Here is a 19506-nt window from a genome sequence, read left to right on the forward strand (position 1 = left end):
TCTGTGATCCTAACATAGTTTGAGCTGTTGTTCAATTGATTAAAGGCTTCAGTTAGAGGTGAACAATGGCAAACGCACGCCCGAAACTTGTACGGACTTTGGTGAGATCCAAGCTGTGTCAAGTGATGTTGCCGCTCTGCTACCCACGGAAATAAAAGGAATTGACACAATGACGTGTGGCGGTTTCAATTTTAGATGCTTTTTCATTTGGAGATAAATATAAATTCACTGAAAGAAACATAGGTTTTGTAGTGTAGTTCCTAGTTTCCCACTAGGCCCTGCGCATTGGAATAACATAAACAGTAGTATCGACGTGGAACTGCGGATATTCCAGGCCTCCACTGACTATGCTAAACTTAATTGGGTTGTGTTACCAACTAGCTCAGAGGTCACTGGAAACTTTCTTCTCTGCATAGGAAGTGATCAGCTTCCTTGGCACAGACAAGAAGGGATTCAGCTTTCCAACAACCGTGCAACATGACAACTTTGCTCCTCAGATCAAGAGTCGATCTCTAGGGTCGTGTGAAACAATAGACATAGATTTCACTCAGTCAGTCTAGTGCAGTTTACTTTCACAGTATGTAGAGAATAGAGAGACGGGCGTGTATCAATAAAGGTTAACATTTATTGAACAGTCTTTCTTCTCATACAAGAGAAATGTATTGCCACAATTGCAATAACTGTTATTATAAAAAGTACGTACAGTAAGATAAGAATAGCGAAATAGAACTGTAAAAGCATTGATATGGTTTCTTAGCCATACAATGGTTTAAAAGTAATAAAACATATATACAGTCATATATACATTAGGCTAACATACTCAACTGGTGCTTCTAACTACGCCTACCCCAGTGTGCCTGACCTAAGCCTAACACGTGAGAAGGGGGAGTAAGTAAGTAGCTTTAGTTAAGTTGGTTTTGCCAAGGTTTGTTTCAAGAATTCTCGTCTAAGGGTTTAGTCAACACCATACCTCTGAATAGAATGATGGAGGATTGGTATCTCCTTCAGGGGTCTCTCTCGATATCCCAGTCACCTGCGAGGGTAAACTGGAAGCGCCGGGACTGGATTTCTCTGCACGAGAAAGGCAGCGGCTTCTCTCAGCGCGTCGAGGAAGGAGGGGTGACAGCGTCCGCGGGCAGCTGGGCTGATGTCTTCGCAGAGGACGGCTGCACGGCTCCTCAAGCGTACTGCACCATAGGTCGCGCTGTAGCGGCGATAATGGTAATCAGTAGCTTCACCACCACAGGATAGCAGGCTGCAGCGACAGAGTGCTAGTTTTTACCAACACGGGGTCATGCAGGCAGCTGGCATCAGCAACATGTTCGCTCATTGCTTAAGGCAACGTTGGTAATATTTATACCTGACAGGTGCCGGGTTTGACGCAAGTTTGCTGGACATAAGACGTCAATTAAAGATGTCACTAGGAAGTGATAGTTATCAGTTGCTCATTAGAGTTCCATTACTAATCAAAACATAGCAAGCGGGGATTTCCAGGTTTGCTAAGTTTTTATCTTGTTGAAGAACTCGGAGTGTTATCTAGGAATATCAGATAGTGACTGCTGCTCTGTCATTGCACTAATTGGTCGCAAAGGAAGTAGCAGAGAGTCATGCTGGAATGTGGCTCTGTGGCTCTGCTCGTGTGAGGCCAGAGATGACTTTTCAGAAAATCGCACTTGAACGGTTATGCCAATATAGGGAATAAATGGATTTATAGCCGAATAGGGGCATAAGGTCACAGTATCGATCAGGAACCTAGATAAGCACATGACACCCACTCCACGAATTCATGTCCATCAAAATTACTAAAACTAAGCAATTAGATGCATGTGTAACATGGTGTAACATTGCCCACCCCAAAATACATAAATGCATTCGAAATAGGCGTACTTGTAATACATGGAATTTAGGTACTGTACGTTTTTTAAAAGCATAGTAATTCATTCAGAAATTATTGCATATGAAATCAATGAACGATTATGCATAAAGAATTACACATGAAGTATCTCTGACAGAAGAAATGCGAGATAAATCATCACATAAAAAATGCATTGTAATAATATGTGTGCTAGAGGCTGGTGTTATGTTGTTATGTCTCTAGATGTGTTTTTAGAAATAGAAGTGTGAAGCTTCTGTTCTCTAAGAATAGTTTTTACGTTAAGCAAAGAATTGTTCGTGCCAAAAGGAGAGGGTCAATATTTCTTAAAAAATTGTCCAATTCAAAGAAAAAATCAGTTTACCAAAGCTCCTGGCAGTTTTATGTTGATCAAAACTGAAGGCCGAATTCAGAGTTCATGGGAACGCTGTGTGTCGGAAAGCTTCTCAAAAGTTATTGTTTCTCTGTGGGTGAGAACATCGTATCAGACAGGCTCGCAAAGAATTGGTCTACAAAATCAGGTGATAGTTCAACCAAATTAGATAGCGCTGAAACTTGGCAGGTGTGAGAATGATTGCTGTCATCGAAGACAGGACCAGCCCTGCTCACAGAACGTTGTACCTGGATGATGTTGCTTTTGTCACTCGCTCCACTGTTACCACTTGGCTGTAGTACAGGAGTCTCCACGAATGCCGTCATCAGGATTGGTAGCCGCTGGGGACAACACAATGCGTGAGCCGTTATTGGACTTAGCAAAGTATCGACGTCCATTGGTACTGCTGATGGAAGTGAAAGACAGATGTCCAACACGCATTCATCGCCGCAAAGCATACACCGTAGCACAGGTAAAATGCAATTTTGCCATATTGGTCTGAATGAAAGGAACCAGGTCATGTTTAGATCTCTCAGCCTGGCCAATCCGAGGACGTTAGTTATCCTGTCCCTGTAGCGCATTGCTAGGATTGTCTCTTCCATTCCCATGGGAGCTATGTCTGAGCCGAGGCTTGCCATATCGCAGCAGAATGGTCAAAAATAGGATCCCTGCGATGAGTCCCAAAAATAGTGGTATGCCGCCAAAGATGGAGTGCACAAAATTAGGAAAGATTCCCAAAATTGCCTGGAAGGGTGTTAGCAGTCCCGTAAAGACTGTCTTAAATATGCCTGGGATGCTTGTAGCACTAGACATGTTAAGGAGTTGGTCGAGCATTTCTACGAAATGCACGGGGCAATTTGTTGATAAAAGGTCATGGACCTCAGTAGCCGTCCTTGCGACTAGAAGATCATACGTCTCTTTAGATGACGTTATAGGCACTGTTGTCTGTAAAAGCACAGATTTCATTTTGCTTAATGTATCAATTCGTATAGAATAGAGATTCAGACGAGGCCAGAGGGGAGTTACTATGTCTGGAGGCCCGCTCGGAAACAATGCTTGCATACAACATTTGACCATGGACGTTACTTGTATTAGATAACTTTTCCCTGGCGTCAGGCCACAACATCTGTGATCCGTTCTAAGAATGTAACTCCCGTTTGCGAGTTGCATAAAGAAGGGCTCTATCTGAGTTGCAGGTGTGACTAGCTGGTGGCATGAAAGGTTGTTAGAATTTCCATCACATGCTCCGTGTAAATTAATACCCTGACACAAAAGTATACCGCTTAGTGAGTGTTTACAGTTGTCACCACTAAGAAATACATTTTTGTCGCTGTCACTATAGCAAGAATGAGTGTATGGTAATTTCCATTCGGATTTTACATATCCCTTACCCAATTGTTCATATTGGCCAGCAGGTATGTACTCAAGGCACTTTTTAAATCGGAAAGTTGTTATCGGAATTGTGATAATTCCGTGTATTATCCATTCAATGACAGGACTCTCTGACATTGTCAATGATAATCTCTCGAGTTTTTCGATGCTCAGGATTGTATAGTCTGCTCCTTTCTGTGCCAAACTGATCTGTTTATCAGTAAGGTTAAAACTGGAAAATAATGACGTTGTGTTGATTAAACGCCAAGGCACATAGCCTGAACGAAGATTTTGCAGCGTCCAGCCTAATTCTATAATAGAGCGTAATTGAGACTGGCCATGTTGTAACATTAGCAAATCTCTGTCTATCACATCAAAGGCAGAGGATACAATATTGTCCAAAGAATATATTCTGGAAGACAGAGTCATTAACCCATTGTCTACCACAGAAAGTGATTTCTCCAAATTAATACGATCAATTTCTCGTATTTTTTCAGCAGTTTCAATTTGCTTTACTTTCCAAGCCTCGTTGTAAGCAGCATAGATACTGGTCGCTATGAAACGCTTTTGACGCTGTTTGCGTGGTCCAAGAATGAAATCGCGCAAATCAGCACCATCTTTTAATAAAGACAAGTGTTGCTTAATTTCAGCCAGTGTGGATGTAGTTAGCCATTCTAGGCAGAGTTTCCCTACACTGTATGTGGTTATAATTCCTGGATGTTGTCTCTGGGAATATCTCGAGTCTAATCTGGTCATTTTTAAACCCTGTGTTTTATTCAGGAATCTATCTTGACAGCTATTTGTGTCTGTAGGCCAGATTAACCACTTTTTCCAATCAGGATGTGTTCTGTTGAAATGTAAAATTTGTGACACGTCTAACTCAATATCAGCTGTTGCATTTTCAGGTATTGGCTTCGGTATAGACGGTGTTTTAAGGTCTTTGTTCTTAGCTAGGCCAAGACAAGATTTTTGGTGTACAGTGTCATTTAGAAATAACATTTGTTCTGGTATCATGCAGGTTCTAAATAGTGCTTCTATGCCTTGCACCTGCCAATCTTTTGTACCCCAAATTGATTTTGTTTCAATATTATTTTTCCAATAATCAAACCCAAATGTCATCATTTTGTCATAAAATGCTTCTGAATATATCAATTTAGAATTTGTCAGCATTGTTTTCATTCCTGTTTTATCTAACAGTTTATAATAAAACGTTTCTGCATCACTGGTGTTAAACCCTGAAAAATATTTGAATTTCTCAAAAAATGCTTTAGAACTGCTTTTAGGTGGTGTAGAACAATGTTCCCATTGATTATACATAAAAACATTTCTAGGCTGTGCAGATTTATGCAAGTAATGATCCCCATAGTGGGTGTAACAGAATAACTGCTCATAACTAGATGAACCTTGTAAATAATCATGATCTGTGAATCTAGCTGACATTACTAAATCAGACATCATGTCATTAATACTGTTAAAGTCCCAACCATCAGAGAATGTACTTGGTGTCACAAAGTCACTTAAGGAAACCTTTAGTTGATGAGGATACTTCAGGATTTCAACCGGACCATAGATCTAATAGTCTGTTTTCTCCCATACTACCCCACCATGTATTGGAATTGCTGTGACATTTACTGTTGACAGTTCTCTTTTCTTCACGTGGGATGATCTGTGTGGTTTCAGGACTAGGTTGATGTTCTGACTTGCTGTGTCCATTGTAATATATTTTCCTTCAATGAATTTTCCCAAACATAGTACCATGATGAGCCAAAGCAGGAGGAAAAATACACCTAGACCGAACCAGAACTCTAGCCAAGGGGAAATTAGGTAGATTTCCTTCAGTTGATGAAAGAGTTCCGTTGCTTTTTCTTTAAAAGACTTTTTTGTTTCTGGCATCACTTCGGGGTCGTTTAAATCTTCAGAGAAGTTGTCGAAGTTGATGAAATAACCAGAGGCAGTTCTGTCAATTGATGGGATTGTTCTTTCAATCTGTCTCTCGGTAGCACTTTCTGATGCCACATCATTGTAGACTGGTGTTGTTTCTTGACGAACTGTTTCAAGCTGTGTTTCAAGAGGCACGAGTTCCATGGCATTATTGCATAGTCCTTCATTGTGCACTGCAGGCTGATCGAATGTGATTAGTCTTTCAGTTTGAACCTCTTGGATTGTTGCAAGTTTGGGTATTCTGTTGTTTCTTGGGAGTCCACTGGGCCTACTGTTGATTATAGGCCACATGCTTGTGGTTTTACCAGATCGATAGACACGACTCTGTTCTCCTTTTTACCAGCAAGGGGCGGTAGCACAACTGATCTTGTTCCGGTGACTGCTAAGACAGGTACTGCTTTTCTGTAAGAAGGCCCAAATTCCTTCTTAACCGCGATCTTTTCTCTGACTAGATCCCCAATCTTCGGAATCCAGACAGGCCTTGCTGGGGCTGTTGCGGGTGGTGACTCGTCAGTGGTACTTGGCTGTTGCTTTAACTTTATGTTGCTTAATGATTTTCTTGTTTCATTCAGTTCCTGTAAAACAGCCAAACGGTCTTTTACATCAAACTGCGTTTTTTCTTCTTGTACCACTGACATCTGACTATCGAGGTCCTGAACGTTCATTCTAATTCCGAACAATAGTTCGTATGGGCTGAAACCTTTTAGAGAATTTCTTGGCATGTTGTTAAGACTAGTCTGGACACTTATTAAATGTTTGACCCACCCAGCGCCTGAACCTAATACCTTCGCTGTTATAGATTGCTTTATATCCCGGCTTTTTCTTTCTACCACACTTGTGCGACGGACAAGAATACCGCAACCCAATTCCCACGCTGGCCATGGCCTCCTTATAGGCTCGAGAGCTGAAAGCAGGACCCTGGTCAGAATGGAACGTGGTAATTGCGTATGTGCCGATAAAGACTCGCAAATCTTTTATAACCGTTCTAGCGTCAGCCGAGCGCTGGGGCCACATCCATATGAACCTCGTACAGGAATCCACTGCTACCATGATATATCTATAGTTACCGTCCCTTTGTAGAGGACCACAGTGGTCCAGGTAAACACATGCAAATGGTTTATCCGAGATGAGAAGGGGTGTCTGCGCTGGTCGTTTCACTGTTGATACTTTTATCCTTTGGCATATGTCGCATTCTAATACATACTTTTTAGTTTGTATTCTCAAGCGAGGCCAACAATATATCTGTTTTAATAGTGATACTGTTGCGGAAACGCCAGCGTGTGCAGAAGCAAGCCCTTCGTGTGCCGCTTTTATTAGTCCTAGTCTGTGTTCCTTGTTTGGAATTACTCTATCCCCCACTCCAGGGATTCGAGCAAAAGGAACATTATTTGTATCCGTTAAGTACAAGTACTTTTCAGGAAAGCCTTTTGGGAGTGTTTTCTTATCATTTTTTACTGACGCACTGACAGCTTGTAGAACATCGCTGTCTATTTTTGTTTGTGACCGAGTTATCGCAGCTACGGAAGCCGTTTGCACAGCTGCCTTCGCGGCTTCATCAGCCAATGAATTCCCTGCAACGTGAACGCCATCACGTTGATGACTCAGTGTATGTATCATGTGAGTCTTTTGTAGTTCTTTTTGTAAAAGAACTACCTGTTCCCAAAGCATTTTATGCTTTATTGTGCCCCCTTTTGCATCTTTGAAACCATTTTCCACCCAATTCTGCAAGTATTCATTATAAGATTGTACGCAATAAAAAGAATCGCACACTATTAGTGTGGGGAATTCGCGATCAGTATTTTCTAGCGCCATCTTAAATGCTACTAATTCAGCTCGTTGAGCCGAGCAATCTCCTAGAGATTGTGTTTTAGTGATCAATGGTCTAAATTTTCCTTTGTGCCAGCGACCTTTAACAATCGCGCACGCAGCACTGTAAGCTTGCTTACCCCCAACTGCGGGTTGTGCTGATCCGTCAGTATATATAATACTTCCGTATTCTTCGAGAGGCAGGATTTCAATTGGCAGAGGACATTCGTATTCATATTGTAAAAATTCCTGTGTTTTTAAGTTAGGATCAAATTCGTAAACTACGTCTGTTGCAGCAAGAGAATTAACCCACTGAATCCATCTCGGATGCAAAGCTTTAGCATTAGGAATGCTTGCTTTAGTTACCGCTTCTAAAGCCGGAATTGGTGTTACGATTATTATTCGTTTACCTTGTGCTAGGGGCCTTTCTTTCGCTACAGCAGTCTGAACCGCAGTTAGAATTTTCTCCGTTGAACTGAATTTTATTTCAGCCTTTGTGTACAAATGTGATTTGTAAGCTATTGGTACCTTTTCTCCCTCATTAGAGGTTAGGTACGTGAATCCGCATCTTCCTGGGATGACTCGGATTACAAGATCACGTGTGTTGTCACGTGTATCTAATTTTGTTTTTGCTAACATGTCTGTTTGCAGTGATCTCAAAATTTCTGTGTGTTTTTGAGTCCAATTGATTTGTTTTAAATCAGGTTTTATTAGTTCGTAGAGAGGTTTAACCCTCTCTGCGTAATTTAGTATGTAAGTTCTTCCGAAATTCAGAAAACCTAGTATTGATTGTAAATTCTTCAGCGTTTTTGGAGCTTGGAGTACAGCGCACTTCTCTAAGAAGTTGTCCGCTAGGCTTTTCCCTTCACTTGATAATTCGTACCCTAAAAACAGTACTGTCAGATGGGCAATTCGGGACTTTTTAAAGTTGAATTTGTAACCCTCTGCTGCGAACCCAAGTATAATGGTGTTCACTCTTTTCAAGTGAGTATCCAAGTCGTCGTCTGTGAGATAAATATCATCTACGTAAGATAATGCTTCATCATCATAGATTTGTAGTAACTCTGTTACCCTAGCTGAGAATAGTCCTGGGCTGTTCTTGAACCCCTGTGGGAGTCGACAGAATTTTTTCTGTGACCCAAATGCGGAGAAAGCGGTCAAATATCTGCTTTCTGGTGCAATGTTTTGACAAAAGAAACCATTAGAAATGTCTAATGTCGTTTTATATTTTTTCCTAACTATGTTATTCATTAGGGCTGCACTATGCGAGTTTTGTACTGCAAAAGTTTTGCAACACGTATTAAGATGTCTGTAGTCCAAAACTAGACGATATGAATTGTCTGGCTTGGAGACAGGAAACAAAGGATTGTTCATTTGAGAGGTGCATGTTTCAATCACCCCCTGGTACTCAAGTTGATCTAAGATCTCCCTGAGTTGTTTTTTAGCTTCTTGCTTTATGGGATACTGCCGTTGGGCAGTTGGTTCACTTTTTAGTTGGATTTTGTGAGGCGGTGAATCCTCATCCCATCCTACATGATTTTTATACAATGCAGGTGCCTGGGCTACTGCCCATTTCCTTGCATATGTGTATTTCTTATGAATCGGTATGTGATTCGAGAAGGCAGGCATAATCACTTCTTCGCCACGAGGGCACTCCCTGACAAACTCCGGGGGCCAATCTTTTTCAGCTAACAGAATATCATAGCCTTTTGAGAGCTTATCCCAAAATAGACCCTTAATTTTCCTAGTCTTATCACCCTCTATACGCAATGTTATTTCGTATATTTTATGGGGCTCGCTAAGTCTGGTGTCGGCAGTTTCAACTTGAATGTATTCATTCGTGTCCACTGTCTCCAGATGACTCATCAAGATCTTGCGCGCTATACTGATCTCTGCTGCACTGTCCAACATTGTCAATGCCCACTTCCCGTTTTTCAACTGTGTCCTCAGTATTCTCGGCATGGTTGATTACTCTAATACTGGCTACCTTCTTTTTCTGAAATTGAGATTTCTTATTTTGAGCAGGTTCCTTGTCTTTGGACTTGGTGTGCTCTCCTGGGTCTGATCGTCCTCTTCTTTCCGAATTCTGTGGAAGAGATCGAGAGGGACGTGTATCAATACTTTGATATCTATCAGGTCTTTTTATATTATCCCTATTTCTAAGGTTATATCTTTTCTCAGAGGGCTCCCGTTGGGGAGACTGGCGTTCTCGAGTCGGAGTTCTCTCCCTCCGTCGAGGAGACCTTCCTCTGGACTGGAAAACTTTTTCCTTGGGAGTGGATTGTTTATTTCCATCCCAGCTCTTTTTAGGAGTGTTTAAATTATTTTTAATAAATAATTTTTCAGGATTTTCGAGCAGTTGGGGCTTAACTGGTTTCCCACCCAAGCTGTCTCTACCTAATTCTTCATAGCATTTTTCTATGATTTTGGCAAGCTCAACAGGATCTTTTATATCTGTTTCCCTCAACTTCTGGCGAATCGCCACAGATGCTGCTTCTCCCTTTACATTGGCTAATAATATAGCCGTGACCTGCTTGAAGTCTTTCAGTAATTTCATACCTAGATTTAAAGCTGGTTCTGGACCGAATTCATTTTGAATCTGTTTTAGCACGTCTGGTATTACCGCCATAGACGGAACACCGTGTGTTTTTGTGTAAATGGAAGCAAAGACTGTACCCCAAGTGTCGCAGTCCTCCACGTGTGGTGCGATTCCCATAGGAAGGCAGATGGTCAAGATTCTGTGTTTCTCAATAGGGGTAGTATCAGGAAATACTGCCTCTATTTGAGTGATTTTCTGGGCTAACCAGAAAGGAATTTGTTCCCGTTTTGCGGGTGTTTTACCAAGACATGACTGTATGTTCTGTGGTGTAATTTTATTTGTGTTCCCCTGATGAGGGGTCAGCTGTGGTGTATTAACAGCTGGCTGGACTGTTTCAGTCCGTATTACATATTGGACTAATTGCCTATGTATTTTTATTAATGTGTTTAGCTGTGCTAACAGCTCTTCTCTAGACATTTTTACAATGTCAGGATGTGGTGTGTAGCTGGCTAGAACCGGCCACGTGGCTCCTGGTCTACCTAGTGGACCGAGCCTAGTTATGTGATCATTGTGTTTTAGGGCGCCATTAAACCAGAGCAGGTGCTCTTGAAATTTAAGTGGGATTTCAATCTCCTCGAAAGGAGCGTACTCTCCCGGAGGTTCCTCTATTTTGTAATAGTGAAACTCTTGTGTTATAGCGTTTACCGCTGGAAAGTTTATCCATGAATAGAATACCTCTGTCTGCCGATACTCGTGAGCCTCTATCACGAAAATTACTGTACCACCTTAAGGTGGCAGTCCGTTTTCTATAAGTTTTAAAGTTATAGATCTTCTTAACTGGACCGGGATGATAATAGCACCCGGGTCTGTGTATTCGGGACCTTGCTGAGTCGCATCTACTGCGGCCCCAGGGGCTCCGTTTTCTGGCATTGTAAAAATGCGAGGTTTGCAGAGTAGGTCTCCAAGGAGACAAAGATTAGATGCACAATATTTTGGAACACTGTATCCTTCAACGTTGAATAAACCAGAGCTTTACATAGGAATCTCTTCCTACTAAGGTCGGGCGGATTTTAACCTTTCACCCACTCCAGACGTCTATTGGAGTATTTACGGGAGAAAGGGGTGTGAAATATGCACGACTGAGTTACTCTACAAGTCTTGCGTTAGTTTATCGCCTTACCAAACGTTTGGGCACCATGTAGTGTAGTTCCTAGTTTCCCACTAGGCCCTGCGCATTGGAATAACATAAACAGTAGTATCGACGTGGAACTGCGGATATTCCAGGCCTCCACTGACTATGCTAAACTTAATTGGGTTGTGTTACCAACTAGCTCAGAGGTCACTGGAAACTTTCTTCTCTGCATAGGAAGTGATCAGCTTCCTTGGCACAGACAAGAAGGGATTCAGCTTTCCAACAACCGTGCAACATGACAACTTTGCTCCTCAGATCAAGAGTCGATCTCTAGGGTCGTGTGAAACAATAGACATAGATTTCACTCAGTCAGTCTAGTGCAGTTTACTTTCACAGTATGTAGAGAATAGAGAGACGGGCGTGTATCAATAAAGGTTAACATTTATTGAACAGTCTTTCTTCTCATACAAGAGAAATGTATTGCCACAATTGCAATAACTGTTATTATAAAAAGTACGTACAGTAAGATACGAATAGCGAAATAGAACTGTAAAAGCATTGATATGGTTTCTTAGCCATACAATGGTTTAAAAGTAATAAAACATATATACAGTCATATATACATTAGGCTAACATACTCAACTGGTGCTTCTAACTACGCCTACCCCAGTGTGCCTGACCTAAGCCTAACACGTGAGAAGGGGGAGTAAGTAAGTAGCTTTAGTTAAGTTGGTTTTGCCAAGGTTTGTTTCAAGAATTCTCGTCTAAGGGTTTAGTCAACACCATACCTCTGAATAGAATGATGGAGGATTGGTATCTCCTTCAGGGGTCTCTCTCGATATCCCAGTCACCTGCGAGGGTAAACTGGAAGCGCCGGGACTGGATTTCTCTGCACGAGAAAGGCAGCGGCTTCTCTCAGCGCGTCGAGGAAGGAGGGGTGACAGCGTCCGCGGGCAGCTGGGCTGATGTCTTCGCAGAGGACGGCTGCACGGCTCCTCAAGCGTACTGCACCATAGGTCGCGCTGTAGCGGCGATAATGGTAATCAGTAGCTTCACCACCACAGGATAGCAGGCTGCAGCGACAGAGTGCTAGTTTTTACCAACACGGGGTCATGCAGGCAGCTGGCATCAGCAACATGTTCGCTCATTGCTTAAGGCAACGTTGGTAATATTTATACCTGACAGGTGCCGGGTTTGACGCAAGTTTGCTGGACATAAGACGTCAATTAAAGATGTCACTAGGAAGTGATAGTTATCAGTTGCTCATTAGAGTTCCATTACTAATCAAAACATAGCAAGCGGGGATTTCCAGGTTTGCTAAGTTTTTATCTTGTTGAAGAACTCGGAGTGTTATCTAGGAATATCAGATAGTGACTGCTGCTCTGTCATTGCACTAATTGGTCGCAAAGGAAGTAGCAGAGAGTCATGCTGGAATGTGGCTCTGTGGCTCTGCTCGTGTGAGGCCAGAGATGACTTTTCAGAAAATCGCACTTGAACGGTTATGCCAATATAGGGAATAAATGGATTTATAGCCGAATAGGGGCATAAGGTCACAGTATCGATCAGGAACCTAGATAAGCACATGACAGTTTCAGGGACGTCGTAAACCTAACTATAACTCACGCCCCCGCAATGCACTGCTGATGATGCCATATATTACATCACTCATGACAAGCTTATTAACATCACTGATGACATCACTGATGACTTCTACCAAGTCACAAGATGGCTGCCAACACTTCCTGGTTTGGAGTGTTGACAGCCAATTAGAATAAAGCTTGTGATCCCGAGGATTTGTGAATGCACTGCAGCCATAGATATCAAAACTTTTATTTTTTTAATTTCTCAGCAACTACGAAACGGATGTACACCATTCAAAAAAGGTTGCTTTGTGAACCAGTAACCACAATTCAAAGAGGGAGGGACATGGAGCCAATTAGAAAAAGGTCCTGTACCGATGCTCCTAAAGACAATTGTAAGTACTAAAGGTGGTACCAGTTCCTAAAAGAGAGTACGTGGAATGTAGCCTATTATGGTTGCAAGTAAGGATAAGGTGTCTCCAAAGAGAAGGAATGAGAGTGTAAAAGAAGGGAGTGATACTCCTGTGTGTGTTGTGTCCTCACACACCCTTGCAAGTGTAAAGCGTCATCATTGGCCACTGCTCCTCTTGGGGGTGGCGCTGCAGTCCCTCACGGGCCCTCGAAGAGGGCACTTTGATGGAGATCTTTTAGGAGTTGCTGCAGTTGTGCATGTGGGTGTGTGGGCCAAGTGATCAGGGTGAGTCCAGATAAAATAACCTGTTGGTACCCTAATGTATTTATTGAAGGGTCCTCAGGGTTAGGATAAAATCAGAACGTGGATGGAGATGCACTTTATACTGTTAGAGAGGGGAAAAAACAAATACATTCCCACTTCCCTCAACTCGTGTGACAATGTGGTGTGGTGTCTAAAAGTGAGAGGTCGACATGTTTTGCGCTTTTAATTGGTCCCTAATGGATCCCAGAGCGCTTCATCAGGACCGTGGAAGTGAATATAAGAAGGGAGGAGTAGGGAAAGAGGCACCCTATATTCCTATCATGCCTTCAATGAGGATCTCTGGGGTATTGGAGAGACACATATGAGAGCCCCCTACAATATACAAGTTCAGGATGTGTGCTGTACAAAATGTTCTCTTGTGTTTTACTTAGTAAACTATATTGTTGTTCCAAATATATAACGACCAAAGCTACTCACAGGGGGTACCTGACAAATGACTTGTCACTTGGTTCACTAATGGCATAGTTTTCAGGATGGGGGTACTATGAATGTTTCGATGATCACGTTTGAAAACTATCACTGCTAATAAATGCCTCTTAATGCAGTGATACAATCTTACCTACTAAGGTAAAGTGCTCACACTTATTAATAAAATGCACTTTTTTGTAGTTTTAAGTGAGTTTATCATGTGTTTACATGTTTAGCGCAAGAGGTCTTTGAAACTAAAGGTGTTCCTCTTCTTCTTTACTGTTACTGTAGTTAACATGTAAATAAAGTACCCCTGTTTGTTTCACAGTTTTCAAAGCATATCTACTATGTCAAGTGAAGAGCAGCCCAGTGCTGCTGTTCACCAGGGGGTGGCAATTGAAGGTCAGGAGTGCTGCATGCTCCCCGGAGCCGTACTTTGATTATCCCTGCTCTAGACCAATGAAGTAAATATTCGCTGGACCTGGCCCACCTACTTTTTTCATAGTTCCTTTTTGGCTTACTGGAAACAGGCCCAAATAGCGATGCGCCAGGCCATGTAGTGTTTGATACTGTTGTGCAAACAGGAGTAGCAGCAGTCCCACCTTCATTATTCAGCTTAGCTCAAAGGAGAAATCTCTTCTCATTTAAACTAACCTGTTAATCCAATGACACCGTGCAGCTACGGAAATGAATTTCACACCTTGGGTAGGGCACGGCTGGCTAGCAGATGCAGAATAAACCTAATTAGGCAATAAAGGCACAGGCAGGCAAATATAATTTTTCTGAAAACTCTGCTTCGTAACAAGTCAAAAGAAATCAAACTACTGGATTTTTTAAAACACAAATGTTTTTTAACCTTTTCTGTTGCTGTTTCCTACTAGATAATGCAGAAATAGTGATGTATACTGCTTTGCTAGTATTTCCTATTGGAACAGCTAAACCCAATACAGTGATTTATTCACAGCTTATGAACATGCTAACATTAATTTAGGCATGTACTACTTCAAGGCACTATGTACACTATGTACCGAATGGGCAATAAGGTATATTTATGGGTGACTTAAATTAGAGCTTAGAAGCAGGGTTTTAAGCTATTGGTGTTATCACAACACAGTACCATCAACTCATAGATCAAACATTCAGACATGAATAGATGGATTTCAAGTGAACCATTTAGCTAATAATGACTCGGAAGATTCGAGCGCCAGATACTTACATGAACATATTTTCAAAATTCATGTAGCAGTGCACAATAAGCCATGCTCCAAATCTGAAAATTGCTGCATTCAGAAAGTACTGGATGGACTGTGCTATCCCATAAACGAATCCATGCACTGGTCCGCTTTTCATTGCATCCCTGAGAAGCAAAAAATAGGAAATAAAAATTATAATGTGAGTCTAAACCACACCATAGGCAAAGATTAACGCCAGTTCAACATTCGGTGGCGGATGGGTTGCTGTTTCTTGTAGCAGCTCTGAATACAGCGCGCTTGATGACATTTGCCATTCTGTGTTCTTCGAAATATATTTAAAAAAATCTCTTGGTCCCATGGGAGTAGCTTAGTCTGTAAGATTCGGGGGTATGAGCTTCAGATTTCCAACAATCATTGCTGGGTATATCATATTAAAATACATTATATGAAAAGTGGGGCATGAGAGGGTTTAAGAGGCAGGGGAGAGGGAGAGGAATGCGGATTGTTAGGGGTATTTGAAACAGAATAATTAGCAAAATAAGCAATTTTTTTTAGGAACTTCAAAACAGCTATGGGAGAGAGAGTGCATGTGTGTGTGTGTGTATAGACAAATCCCAGGTAAAATCCAACAGACACTTTACCATACCCGAATGAAAGCACCTGTACTCAACTTCTTACTAGACAACATGTCTATTACAGATGTATAACTCCCTAAACACCACCCTGAAGCTACTCCCCTGCTGGGACTGCTGTGAGAAATGGCCTAATATTACTACTGTCTTTGCACTTTAAATGAATTCATATTTTTAAATTGATTTATTCACACATTTAGCGTGTCATTGCGATGAGAGCAGGAAACTGATGCAGGGATAAACAGATTCTCCCATTTCTCCATGCAAGCTTGTGCTACAGCCGGTTTACGGCTGCAGTACAAGCTCCCATAGACAAATGGGAGGATGTATGACGTTACAACGCATGTTTTTACCACGCATGCCTTTACAACGCGGTTTTTACAACGCATGCCTTTACAACACATAGTGCTTTGGGGCGCTGGATAGTGAATAGTTTAATTTACTATTCCAACTCCAGTCCCTGTGGATAATAGGGAAGGTGTTGGATAGTAAATTAACCCTTTTCCCTATCCTAGAGCGCCCCCCAGCACAATGCGTTGTAATGGTTTGCGTTGTAAAAGTTGCGTCGTAAAGGCACTGCGTTGTAAAGGATGTTTCCCCAAATGGGATTATGCAACTGCACCAGACGTCAGTCGGTCCCGAGATGACATTGTGTCGGGGGGACGTAAATCTGCCAAACATCGTAACTAGGCCTTTAGTATTGTGAGCTTCCCCATATTCTTATACAAAGTCTCAATTCAAGCAGGAAACACCACAAATGCAACTTTAGCTGGAAGAGACACTTCCAAATGATTGAGATCACTGTCAGCACGACTCACAACTACTGTTCTCAATAAGGTTCGCGCGGGCACGCCTGCACACCTATCTCACCTCGAGCGCGCAGTGTGCTGTTTAAAGCTCACACAGGTGAGTTCAGCAGCAAGTGTCTCCCTGCACTTGCTGCATTTCTTGTGTTAAAAGGGCGTGGTTGGGGGACAGATACTATGCCTTTCTGAAAGTATTCATGTTAATCGCAGCAACCGTCATGTGCTGCAATTAGCATTATTACTTGAACTAAGGCATACAATTTGTCCTGCAGCTGCGCCCTTTTAATAAATGAAAGGCAGCGATTCTGAAAGCACAATGTGTGCTTGAACACTTCCTGCATTTTCTTTGGTAATAGAGCGCAGCACACAATCTGGCCCGCTCTATTACTAAAAGAAATGCAACAAGTCTACAAGCACACGCGTGCCTTCAGAATCAGCGTGCTTTGGCCAAAATGGAAAGATAATCTAAATGCTGAGTGAAACCCAGCTGGAAAGCCATCAACACTAGGAGCTTTGTTGGTAGCCGCCAGCCTAACTCCATGCATACTGCAAGGTATACATTAAAGTGTTCTGATTTTTCCCTAGCCATTCATTATCCTAATGTTGCAAAAAGGGTTTATTTGGGTACAAAGCGATTCTTATTAAAGAGAAACCTAACCATGGCGTTACATTTTAATTCCGAGTTTGTGCTTCTCCAGATAAACCACTCTTAAACTATACTGCCTACAAGTATGAATGACATGTCACTCCTACACCTTGCAATCCTCTGTCACATTTCTTGCACACTGATTTCATACCTATGATTGATTGTCTCTGTTTAATGTGTGTGCAATGTAAAGTACAATCGTAAACAACTAGAGAGTATTATTTACAAAAAAGTAGCAAACAAAAACTACGTCAAAGGAGTAGTCAGGCAGAACAGCCTCCAACACAAATCAGTGCTCCATGCAAACGTATTAACTGTGCCACAGAAATAAAGTGAAAGTACCAAGATGAAAAAGGAACCCTCAGGCACCCACTCAAGGTAGGTAGCCATTTATCTTCATTGGGTTCCTGTGGTTAGTGCATGTGAGAAAAAACTTCAAACCAAAATAGGTGCAGATTAAAATGAGTGTAGATCACTCCCTCAACCAACACTTTTAATGGAGGGGTGATTCGAACTCAGTTAAAACCAATGTGTATAGACAGACATAAAGAGTTAAGTAAATTTGAACTCCTTGTCCTAAAAAACAGTCGACACGTTTCAGCTATCTGGTCTCTTACGACCCAGCATTCCTCAGGACCAGAATTATAAATAACTCACCACACGAGGCAGTACATCCCCTAACGTGTCTACTCACGGTGGATGGATATTCACATAAATGCAGTTATTACCAACTTGGGTTCTATCTATTGGTAGGCGTCTTGTGCATTACCTCTATTCTGAGAGGTTTGTGGAATCTGTGAAGAAACCCATAAACAAAATTCAAATAAAACATTGTTATAGCATTTCTCCTTTCTCAAGATATCACTGTAGTTGTTAATATCCATTCCCATCACTCACCCCGTGGCATAGTAAAACCAACATTTAATTAAATGAAAACACATACACAAAGATTATTGTTATTGTGCTAGAGGGATATATATCTATCTTCCCCCACTAGTCAGTTATTCTGATATTAGCGGATTATATGTTCCATCCTTTTTGGTACTCTTGGTCACTAGTAACACTACTCCTGTGTGAACCTGGATTATTTTTCAGTCCATGCTCCACTATAGAAAATCAACTTAAAATCACACAGTCGTCCTTCGAGAAATGACATATGGGTAAAGGTTTATCACATATACCACATCATGTCTGTATTAACGTCTGCTTTTAGGGTCACGCACAGATGGATAGAAGACTCTAAATCAAACTTTACAATAACTCGTATAATGGAACTCACTTGATTGAATTCCCACTTTTGTCTCATGTATAATGAAAATCAGACCTTCTCTTTCTGATCTATTTAAAGAAAAAGACAGGCGAAAACACGAGTCAGATGGAAACACTCCTTATTTTTTGATAACAAGGTAATAACTAAATCATCACACAGTTAACCACCGGTGATAAAATGCACATCTCTATCGGGTTTGCGCTATGATTTACATTTCTGTTTTCAAATACATGACTTCATGAGTCCGTGGTGGGGGACATCTTCACGACAGCATCTAATTAGGAATAATGGGAGTCTGAAATTATTCCCCACTCAGACCACACACCAAATGGAATTATGTCGTGTATACCCATCAACTCATTAACACTACGTTGAAAGGTTACAAATAAGACTAAAATAGGGCGTACACATATGGCTGCATCCCGGACAACCCAAGTTCAATCGTTAGCTAGATGATGCGATTTTAAAGTGAAGTGATATTCATTAAAAACTTAATAGGTCCGTGAAAATTAAGAGAGGCCGGGGCAAGAGACGAGGAGGGAATCAAGTACGATGGCAGACACCAGAGGCGGTGGGGGACAATACACGCAGCAAAACGCAAGAACAGAGAGCGGGTCCCAGCCACATATGAGTTTAGTCACTAACTTGTCAAGTAGGATTCTAAATACAGACGAACAATCGGTTCTGGAGAAAGGGTTAGGCTTTATACCAACAGCACGGCTCGATCGCTTCAAACTCTTGTGCGAACTCAATGAGTTTTTTAGAAAATTACGCTTGAAAGCTTTCTTTGAAAACAGTGAGACAGTAGAAAGCCAAACCCCTAGCACCGATACCAACTTCAGAAATAGATCAACCTTCATTCCCCCTGCACACCTGGTTCCAGCAGAAGTAATCGCCTTTGAACAGGCAGTGTTTCGGGAAGTAGAACTTATTGAGGAACCTACCCCTTTCAAAAACCTATTAAGTGCACAATACAGATCCATCGAATCATTAAAAAATGATCCCAATATCACAATCAAAAGCGCTGATAAGGGCGGTGGCATCGTTATACAAGACACTATTGCATATGATGCCGAATGTGAACGACTCCTTAGTTACACAAAAAGTTATACAATTCTCAATGAAGATCCATCTGTATCACTGAGGGATGAGATCGTTGAATTAGTGATAACTGCAGAACGGGATGATTACATCAGTAAA

At 41.6% G+C, this 19506-nt stretch overlaps 1 protein-coding gene across 2 annotated transcripts in view; it reads right to left on the reverse strand.

Annotated features, from left to right (window-relative positions):
- LOC147688996 (ATP-dependent translocase ABCB1-like) overlaps nucleotides 1-19506 on the reverse strand; it is a 684547-nt gene that overhangs the window by 159534 nt on the left and 505507 nt on the right. For both annotated transcript variants that reach the window (XM_086941883.1, XM_086941882.1), the window contains exon 21: nucleotides 14976-15116. In XM_086941883.1, the coding sequence (XP_086798009.1) occupies nucleotides 14976-15116 (141 nt within the window). The remainder of the gene's footprint in view (nucleotides 1-14975; nucleotides 15117-19506) is intronic.

This window comes from Lissotriton vulgaris, chromosome 10 (assembly GCF_964263255.1).
Source record: "Lissotriton vulgaris chromosome 10, aLisVul1.2, whole genome shotgun sequence".
NCBI lineage: Eukaryota > Metazoa > Chordata > Amphibia > Caudata > Salamandridae > Lissotriton > Lissotriton vulgaris.